Raw genomic sequence first — 10,829 nt, 5'->3', positions numbered from 1 at the left:
ATTTATTAACAGTATAAATAAATAATAAATAAATATATAATATCCACATGGAAAAGACATAATGCCTATGATTACTTTATGTACGTATTATATACTATATAGCATGTGATTGCGCGTTGGTCCACACGGTTAGGGGCCACGCGTCGAGCTATGGGTCGCTATTTCATTTGGGTTTATTACTTATTATTTAATATTTAATATTTGTATTTGTAATTAGCAACGTGTTTTGGCGTTGCTACCCATGTGCATGTGGGTGGTGGACGGCGACTTCCACTCTTCCAAACCATATTTTTATAATCCATTTTTATGCATGTGTTGTATCAATTAAAGCTACCCCATTATGACCCTTGATATGATGCCATAAACAAATATTCTAGAAATCAATGGTGAGATTGGAACAAGGGTATAATGGGGAACAGAAAAAAAAGGTCTGCCGTTGTAGCACGAGGTAAACAATATCGGAATAAAAAGATTAATAAATATAAGGGGGACAAGGTGGGTCCGTGGAAGTTGCCAAGAACACGACTCCATTGCAATGCTTTTCAAGATTCATCACCCACTATATATGTCACAAGCCAATTAATCACCTTTCCTCAACTTAAACATCTTAAGTTTTCAGATTCATAGCAGGGTTTCCTTTTCCTTTTTCCTTTTCTTGTTCTTGTTCTTGATATTATGTCTACTTCATCGGAAATTGCTGATTCCGGTAGATTTTCCGGCCAGAATATGCCGTCCAGAGCTCCGGAGAAGTCCAGCTTCTCCCAGACTTGTAATCTGTTCTCTCAATACATGAAGGAAAACGCCACTTTCCCAGATCTAACTCTTGGTAAGTTTTTTATTTTCTTGATTATTCCAACAATCAGAAGCTTTTAATTAGTTCTTGGATTATTTAATTTAAACATGGTTTCTTGAAGGTAAAGATTGATTTTTTATGGTTTATAAATTTTTTCAGGTAGGAGGACAACACCATCAACTGCCACCATGAATCTTTTCCCGATGGCTGAAACCTCACCGACGCCTGTCCAGCCGCAAACCACCGCCGGACAGAATCAATCAAGACCGATGACTATCTTCTACAACGGTCAGGTCATCGTGTTCAATGATTTAGCGCCTGAGAAGGTTAAGGAAATCTTGATGTTAGCTGGGAAAGGAGTTCCTCAGAAGCCCACAAAACAAGATGAAGTTTCGAATAGTATCGTGCATGATAGCATCAAGATTCAACGTCCTCAGCCTGTTGTTGCAGATCTTCCGATAGCAAGAAAAGCTTCCCTCGCCAGATTCTTGGAGAAGAGGAAAGACAGGTAATTAATGAACAAACAAATCAAGACCTAATAATTACTCGATCATACGCGATTAATTTCTTACATGTTTGATTGGATTCTGATAAACAAAACTTTGTTTTGCGAATTTATTACAGAATTACGGCTCGATCGCCATACCAAACGCAAGGTGATTCAAAGCAAGAAGATAGCAAGACGTGGCTGGGACTCGGTGCACAATCACACATCCAATTTCAGCTGCAACAGTGATAATAACGTACGAGTGTTATCATATTTAAAGATGGTTCAACGAATCGCTCAAGCATGTTAATTACGTTTAGGATCGATGATGTTTTATAATCATGTTCTTTTTAACGGATGTCCGGTTTAACTACAGAAATTTCTAACCTGTTTTTGCGTCTTTCTTGGCATGAGAGACGTATTGTAATAGTAATAGTTTTACATGTGATATGGGGTTAATGGAGGTATACTATTATTCTTTAAAAGTGTCGATTGTTTGGTGTGTTATTTTTGCACGACTCTTGAATCAAAACATATATGCAAACATGTAACATGTGGGTGGGAAGTGGGAAGTGGGAACCTAATTCGATGATATGTTAAATTAACTTTCTGGTGTTCGGCCAGATTTGACTCCATTATTAGTGTTCCAAAAGCGGCCCAAACAATATATAAATTAATTAAAGAAATAAAAAAGAATATGTCTTACTCTCATGTTTTCCTAATTTTTAATGTTCTTAAATTCTCCAATTTGTATAATCAAGCCTTCGGTTCGTTAATAAGAAAACAAGATCAAAAGTATTAATGTTAGCTATGGGCCTATGGTTGACGAAAAGAATATATTATTCAATATCAGAAATCAATTTGAAGAAACATTGTATTTGGAGTCGCTAAGATTTATGGTTATTGTATTTAATCAGGATAATCCTTATAGTTTTGTTTTGTTCGAATTTGATCCCTTTGTCACCTGAAATGACTATATTATCCTTATCAGTTTTTTTACTTGTTTTTTAATTTTACTTATTTATTAAATTTAATCCTAGAAAATAAAAAGAATCTCTCTCTCTCTCTCTCTCTCTCTCTCTCTCTCTCTCTCTCTCTCTCTCTCTCTCTCTCTCTCTCTCTCTCTCTCTCTCTCTCTCTCTCTCTCATGACCTCGCATCCTTTCTAATCCATGTAATCGTTTTAACCCCTGTAATCCTTCGCTTCCGACGCAAGTCGTCTGCCACCGGTAAACACATCCCCATTGATTTTTCCGGTCACTCCTCTCTCAACCTTGCCAGTCACCGCTTTTGCAACAAAAGTAGGTTTTGAATATGGGGTTAGGTATTCGTGTTTGATACCATGGAAGTCGTATGTTCAATTCTGGGATCCTAATTTGTTACTACAAATCTATCACACAAGCAAAAGTGCTAAGCCCTCATTTATTATAGTATCATTGATTGTTTGAAATCGTGGATTCACTTCTGCAGATACAAAGGAATTCTAACTTCACACATACAGATCATAAGATCGATGGATGGGAACCGTAAAGGGGGAAGGATTTCTGTGTTTCAAAAATCTATTGGTGTCATTATTGATTTGTTTGACTTTCGTGCTGAATTTATGGGTTTCAAACCTCAATTTTTCCATCATCGTTCTTCTTCATTGGTGTTTTCGATTTGGAGCCTTCGACGGTTTTTAGGTGTAAAATAATCTGAATTTTGGTTTCAGATATATTCTTTTTCTCGCATTCTTTTTCTCGTCGGAATTCAGATCCGAAACCCATTGCTTAATGTTCAATGTTCGGAGAGCCTCTAGTTGTTTTCAAGAAAGAAACCTCCCCAGAAGTTGCATTAACCTCCTTCGATGTTTGCCGTTTAGCTGAATACAACAGATGGCTTAGGAGATGGGAAAGAACGAAGGTCAACTGCTCACCATAGAACTCTTGCTAAACAGGTTGATTCGTCACCATCAAATTAAACATGAGTTCACAATTCTGGGGTAGGGATCTGATTTTCCTAGATGATAATGACGAGAATGATGGTGATTCAAGAGACCTATGCTTTGGGGAAAGGGTCTATGGGATTTTTTATTTTAATATTTAAAATTATAAAGAATAATTAATTTATTAAAAAACAAAGTAGTAAAAGGTAAAACAGTCTTTTAATACGAACGAGAGAATAAATACGCAATAAAAACAAAAGATATGAACAGTCCGACTTAAAAAATAAATTAAGGATTAAACATATAAATTATCCCAAAGAGAGGGACCATTCATGTAACTAACTCTATATGTTTTTAACTTTAAAAGAAAGTCAATGTTTTTCCAATGATTTTAAATAATTGTAAAAATTATTAGCATAGTATATATATATAAGAAGGTTTTAAAAAGTTTGTTATGACTTCACATGTGTCATGGTGCGTCCTGAATTTAAGGTTTGTATTTGACGCTACGCTTCAACAAAATATCATCTTAAGTGATATGTGTATATAAAAATGAATTGTAGTAGAAAAAATATATACAATTATTAAGGGTAAATGTCATATTAGCTTAACGAACTTGTTACGTAGTCAATATTACTAGTTAAATAAGTCATTTTATCTCTTATAATAGATTACCACCACCAACCTCTCTTCCCTCCTCGTTCCTTCTAGCAACACACTCTGCATCTTGAGCCACAACATTTTTCCCAATTAACATGTGGATTACCAATTAAACAATCATAACATAAGCAAGAAAACCATTCAAGATCTTCATTACCTTTCACCAAAACACACTTACTTTATAAAAACACGGCAACACTCATGTTCTTAACCCTCAAGAACAATGAAAAGTCACTTAGGATTTTTATCAAACACACATGCAATCTTTTAAGCTCCACCTCAACACACGGTATCTAGTGGAGAAACTCATTTTCAATTCAAATCACCAAAATAAATGTAATTTAACAAAACAAAACGGATTTATCCACCCCATTGTTGTGAAATGGAACGATTGACGTTGATTTGTTCTTACCTAGATTAGTGAATTTAATTGTGTCTGTGAAGGAGTGATTGGAAAAGAAACAAAAAAAAAATTAAGAAATTTGCTCTTGCTTTATTCTTCTTGATTCGTACAGTATAAACATAATGAAGGCGATTAAGGAAATAATCCAAGTATTCCAGAATTTCATTAAGGAATCGTCTCTGCGAGGGGATTTTTTCTTGAGGCATGGTCCAAAAGCTACAAACCCATTTAAGTTTAAGATTTCATTGGTCGGGTATTAGCACGATGTTCTGGCGAGATCTTCATGCTTCTTTTACGAGAGAACATAACGAACATTACCTACATACATGTTCACAACCTCGATCCTGGTGGCTCCACTATCGCACGTGCAACTGGTGGAGATGGAGAAGAAGTAGAGGGAGATGCCTAAAATGTCTTCACCAATGTAAGAGGCGGAGATGATGAAGAAACTTGGGGGACAGAAGTAGGGTTTGTATGTGGAGAAACATATGTCCAGTTGATGTAGATGAAGAAAAGCAGAAATAGCGGTAAAGAAGAAGGTTAAAAAACAAGAGATTGTAATGCAGTTGATGACCAAATAGTGGTCAAGGCATACATTACCCATTTACTTGGTACCAAATTAAACAAGGACCTTTTAAGATGGTAAACTCGAACTTCATTCCCTTACAGTTAAAAAAAAATAATAATAATAATAATAATAATAATAATAATAATAATAATAAAAACTTGAATGACCTTTTAAAACAAATGGGATAATGTAACATCCCAAATTTCGAGTCCAAAAATTTCGTTTTTAATTAAGTAGTTTATAAAATCGTTTACTCGAAATATTTTCGATATCATATCAATCCATAAATCATCATGAACATGTCTCAAAATCAAAACATCGAACAGTAATAAAATCAGAGTACAATCCCATGAATCACATAGTACGAAAATCTGATGTGCGTGTGATGTGCAGCTACCGTGCCGGTTCTTTCCCCTTCGCTGAAGAGGTACCTGAAACAAAACTGAAAACTGTAAGCACGAAGCTTAGTGAGTTCCCCCATCATACCACATATTATACAAATCACATACTGCCATGCATATCTGGGTGCCCGGCCTACCCTGTCAGGCATATCTGGGTGCCCGACCTACCCTCCGGTGTATCTCAACCGGTTACAGGGACTATTTCACCCCTACCGCTACCACATAATAACATGAGATAACATAAACATATTGTCTAACATTGTTGGATACTAGGCTACCCCTTTGGCCCTATCGACCGGTAGCCGAGGACTTTTCCACCCTTACTACTACTATCACATAACGTCATATCATGCTAGCACATAAAACATAACAGATAATAGCAAACCTAGATAATTATGACAAAGACAATTATCTATCAAGCAACTCCTAATGATGGGCCGACATTGTGGCCTTAGACCCATTCCTACTGGAAGGTAACTCACCTCGATGTAGTGTAGTATCCGCACAGTCCTCAACATGGGAATCGACTCGTCTCTACTCCTCAATCCCTACACAACGAACTTTTCCGATTACTAATGCATACTCATAACCCTTACAAGGGTCAACCCAAATCCAAGTCAAAGTCAAGGTTAAATCCTGGTCAAAGTCAACATTTAGTTGACTTGACTCGTCGAGTTGGTCCACCAACTCGTCGAGTCCCTATTCTTCCAAAATGATACAACCCCCCGACTCTACTCGTCGAGTCTAGCAAGAACACGACGAGTTCACTTTCATCTATAGCATCGAGACCGTTTCCAACCGACTCGTCAAGTTCATCTTCATCATATGAATGTGTCCAGTCTATGACTCGCCGAGTTCTATCGACAACTCATCGAGTCTGTCTTCATGGGTTGGGAGATTGCCTTGGACTCGCCGAGTCTGTTCATATAGTCGCCGAGTCCTATGATTTCCAGGTCCAAGACAAACCCCTAGCAGGCTAAGTGTTCCTTCCACTCAACCAAAACCATTTTCAGAAAACGTTTTGGGGGAAAAAGTGACCCGACTTGAGTCACCCAAGTGACTCGCTGAGTCCCTCTTTGTCTAAAACTATACAGTTGATTATAATGGGTCTTAACACGTCAAAACCATAGATATGGCCTCCTAGGGTCCATTTTATACGTAAAGCTTTAAACTCGATGCACATGCATGGGGCCTTTGGCCCCAAAAGCCATAAAAAGAGGTCTACAAGATGCATGGGGTGTTTATGGCAACAAATTTGGCACCTTTATGCCATAAAGACCCCCAGTAGCCCCATATCTGAAGTGCAACTCCAAGCACACCCACAAAATCTGATTTTTGCTTCTCCATACTCATAAAAAGGGTAGAAATAGCCCCCAAATCAAAATCTAAGAGATAAATGGTCAAGGTTCCAGCTTTTTACCTTGAATGAGCTGAGAATGAAGTAAAACTTATGGATCTCCTTGCTTCTATATGAACTTCCAAGCTCCATTCCTCTTCTCTAACTTCAAACACTCACAAAAAGGGCACCACAAGCTCAAGAACACTCAATAAACGGTTAGGGTTGCGAGTTAGGGTCTTCTGGAAGTGAGATGGACGATGGAGGCTGGTTTGGGACGAATTAAGTTGTTTAAATAGGGTGCAAACCCTAAATATTAGGGTTTTGTCCAGACAGCTCCTACTCTTCGAGTCGGTCTCCCGACTCGTCGAGTAGGTCACTTAAACCCCTGATCAAAAGTCGAGTCTACTCGATGAGTTGGGCCTCCAATTCGCCGAGTCCCAGAGTAAGTTGCAACATTTCATGAATTTAAATACATACCAGGAGTCGGTTGTTACAAATCTATGACAACCCGGAACTTCTATCTTGTACAATTAGTTAATTCTATCAATGTTAAACTCGATTTTGTTGCCTTTTAGCACTGTTTAATGGTTCGTTTAAGTGTTCTAAGCTTGAGTACAACCAATGTTGAGATTAGGGATGAATTATCAAGTCGTAAAAATAGCAAATCGGGCCATACGCTCCTTTAGGAGGAGTGTACAACCGTACACATGGGTGTACGGCCGTACACCCCCTCATGGCCGCACAATCACCCCTATATATAGGAGTAGACCCCCTTCCTTCCTTTCTTTCTCCTCTTGGCTGCACACTACTTCTTCTCGCTCAAGTTTCTTCAATCGTGAACTCTCCAAGGCTTCAAAAACGTGAGTATTCCATCCTCTAGCTTGTTAGACTTGAAAGACCTCTTGATTCAAGCCTTAGTTCATAAAATTCCATCATGATCTTCCCCCTTTGAAGGAGTACGGCCGCACAACCCTTTTTACGACCGTACACCCCCTTAAAAGGCTCTCCAAAGTGAGAGTTTGGCCCCTAACTTCAAGTGGTACATGATCTTAGCTTTGATACACCTTAAAGTCGACAACATGGACATAAACATGAAGAGTGTACAGCCGCACACCCCTTTGTACGGTCGCATACACACCTTAGGGCCGTACACCCACTTTGATGAACATCTTAGCCCTCCAACTTGCACTACAACCAGGTATGGGACTTAGACACTTCCTTGATGCTTCTTAGGACCTTGAAACACCTCAACATGCACACTTTTTATGAGTGTATGGCCGTACACTCATGGGCCGCACACCCATAGCCGTACACACCCCTAGGGTGGCCGTATACATCCCTCACTCAATCATATGTGAGTTTAGCACTTAGTCCAAGTGTTTCCAAGTCGTTAGGGTGGTTTTCTATCACGTCTAGTCGTGAAATACCCTAATTTGAATCATGTATGTGTTATTACATGATAATTAGGATCCAATTGTGTTCGAGGCTTCATTTGACACTCAACATCTCTTATCCTTCATACAAACCACTCACTCGAGGTGAGTTCATACCCCTACGCTTTTACGATTTTTAAACGTTTTTAGGGGGGAATACAAGCCAAACACAAATGTTTGTGTGAACTAATAAAAAAGAACTTTTAACAAGTATAAAGCTCATGCAATTGATTCAAACAACGATTTTCATATATTTAGATATCTTATCCCTTTTGTACTATGTTGAGCATAAGGTACGTTTTCAACTTACTACCAAAATTGCATAGTTTTTCAGATTCAACATTCACATTATATACATGTAAACTATAATAGGTATAGTTTGGGGTTCAAATCATAACTTTTACGAATTTAGAGTTAATCACCACTAAACATATAAACTATGGCAAATTTATTTTATGGTATTCTTTACTACAAGGGCATGGCATCTAATAATTATTTAAGTATAATTATTACCGTATACTGCATCCAACAGATTCTAATACAAGAAAACACTCTAGAATTACATGTAAACTAGATTGTACAACATTGTGAGGCTCTAGTTCAAAACTGTACCCTTAGGGTATTGAATTAAATCTTTTCCTAGTATAAACAGAGTCTCCTAGAGGGAGAGCATGGGATTTGTGAATAGATCTATTCGGGATTGACAATCCCACACCTGAACTACTAGCTACAGTTATGTCACACCCCAAAACCAAGAACGGCAGAAACGTTAAGGGGTGAAGAACGTCATGTGAAGTATCATAACAATGTAAAGTAGTAAACAAGCAACAACATCATCCATTGCATTAAAAGTAAAGTTTTAATACATGTGTGTTCTTTCATTGTAATAAGACACCAAAATATGTAATCAAAATAAAAGACGAGTCTTGTCTGTGCTCCGTCTTCTCAAAACTTGGTCATTGTACCTGTCTACTGGTGACCTGAGAATACAAGTTATTTTGAAAGATTAGATCAGCATAAAGCTGATGAATTCATAAGTATGTAAGTGTCATTACTCTGTTTTGGAAAGTTGTTATGAATGCCATGTAAACCTTTGAATGAAACATTTTATATAAGTAACCCTAGAAAATCCCATATTTCCTACTAGTATAAAAGTAGTCTTCTACCAAGACCCGAATGTTTTGAAAGTAGTCTTCTACCAAGACTTGAATGTTTTGCTGTAATAAAGATGGGTTTTCCCCTATATGACTACTATTAACAATATATAGTTTACCTCATCGTTTATGTGAATGTATAACAAAATAAAAGTAATAGGGAAAATATAGCCATATAAGTATTATCCTTTTGTATTAGGATAAACACGACATCGCGATTACCGAAAAGTATTAACCTTGAACATCTGTAGATGTTCATTTTCCTATGTAGCTAACAGTAGGTCGAAGGAATGGTTAGTCCCGTAAAGGTACCCCTAGTATAAGTATTAACCGTAGGCATCCGTAGATGTTCATTACCTCTGTTGCTAACAGTTGGGTTCCGGAATGGTTAGTCCCGTATAGTATCCTTTTGTACTAGGATAGACAGAACTAATCTACACGTATAGTATGTAATAGTATCTCATCATATAGTATCTAGGTACAAGTATCCTCGTAAGTGTATCCATGTAAGAGGATCCAGGTAAGTGTATCTCTTCATATAGCATTTAGTATAGACTCATGAATGAACTGACTCTAGTGTGGATCCTTGTAATACGAATAATGTTTTGTATCCCCTAAACTATCCCTATAATAGTTTACTGGAATGTATTTGTGGTCCAAGAAGGTTTATACACCCTTGCTACTCAATAGTGTGGGAACTGAATGAAGAATGAAAGTTGTCATATCAATACATATATATATATATATATATATATATATGAACATAAGCGTATAGATATAGATTTGATCAAGGACATGAAAGAGGTTTTGTAAAACATTTAAGAGTTGTGAACAATAAATAACAATGACTTGATGTCATTTTATAAAACATTTCAAAAGTAATTCATTTGGTAATAAACTATTTTAAGACAGAAAACCATTTCATGTATCACATTTTGAAGTATGTGAGATCAGTTGGTTGAAAACACAGTTATAAATCATATGTGATTGATTCTATAACTTTGTTTTCTACTTGTATCCCCCCATTAAAGCATTTAAAATCATTTAAAACATTGGTTAAGGGGTATGAACTCACCTGTAGATGGTGGTTTGGATGAACTGAATGATGTAGGATTGCTAGGTGTCAAGTGAAGACTTGTTCACACCCAATGATCCTAGTTAACAAATAATCACACATATATGTATACAATTAGACTTTAAACCACTAATTGACAAAGTTATGACATCCTAAGGCATGTAAACACCTTATATAAGTGCTACAAGTCATAAGGATTGCATCTAAGTGTTATAGGACCTTGCTATTGTGTTTGGGGTTCAAGGGTAAACTCCTTTGGAGTTTACGGTTTTGTGACCATCTCCCAATGAGTTTACGGTCGTAAACTCATCACTTTTTGACCATAAGTTGTTTTGAGGTTCTACATGTTCTTTGAAGCAATTCTACTTGATGGTTAGGCCTTTGGAAGCGGTTAGGGCACCATTTCTCTCCTTTGAGGAGTTTACGGCCCTAAGACCATTTCCTTTTGGGTTTACTACCGTAAACCCATATGGATTATGGTATTTTTCATGTTTTCAATTCCTATACACATTAAGGAGTGGATCTATGCAAGTTAGCAAAGCTTAGTAAAGGGCTAGGGACATTTTGGCACCTAAATAAGGGTTTACGATTCA

The 10,829-nt window shown here is 37.1% G+C and overlaps 1 protein-coding gene across 1 annotated transcript; it reads left to right on the top strand.

The window, feature by feature from the left end:
- The first annotated feature begins 588 nt into the window (after positions 1–588).
- Positions 589–1,765, top strand: LOC111894246 (protein TIFY 10A). Its single transcript, XM_023890321.3, has 3 exons — positions 589–826; positions 953–1,301; positions 1,418–1,765. The coding sequence occupies exons 1-3, from the start codon at positions 676–678 to the stop codon at positions 1,527–1,529; spliced, it is 612 nt and encodes a 203-aa protein (XP_023746089.1). The 5' UTR covers positions 589–675; the 3' UTR covers positions 1,530–1,765.
- Positions 1,766–10,829: the final 9,064 nt, after the last annotated feature.

Source organism: Lactuca sativa, chromosome 8 (assembly GCF_002870075.4).
Source record: "Lactuca sativa cultivar Salinas chromosome 8, Lsat_Salinas_v11, whole genome shotgun sequence".
Taxonomy (NCBI): Eukaryota; Viridiplantae; Streptophyta; class Magnoliopsida; order Asterales; family Asteraceae; genus Lactuca; species Lactuca sativa.
Note: the sequence above shows the minus strand (reverse complement) of the source record. Positions and strands in the feature narration are given on the sequence as shown.

Coding starts and splice junctions, on each gene's coding strand:
- LOC111894246 (XM_023890321.3), top strand. CDS start 676: ATGTCTACTTCATCGGAAATTGCTGATTCCGGTAGATTTTCCGGCCAG. Junction 827..952: donor TTTCCCAGATCTAACTCTTG/GTAAGTTTTTTA, acceptor AAATTTTTTCAG/GTAGGAGGACAACACCATCA. Junction 1,302..1,417: donor TTGGAGAAGAGGAAAGACAG/GTAATTAATGAA, acceptor AATTTATTACAG/AATTACGGCTCGATCGCCAT.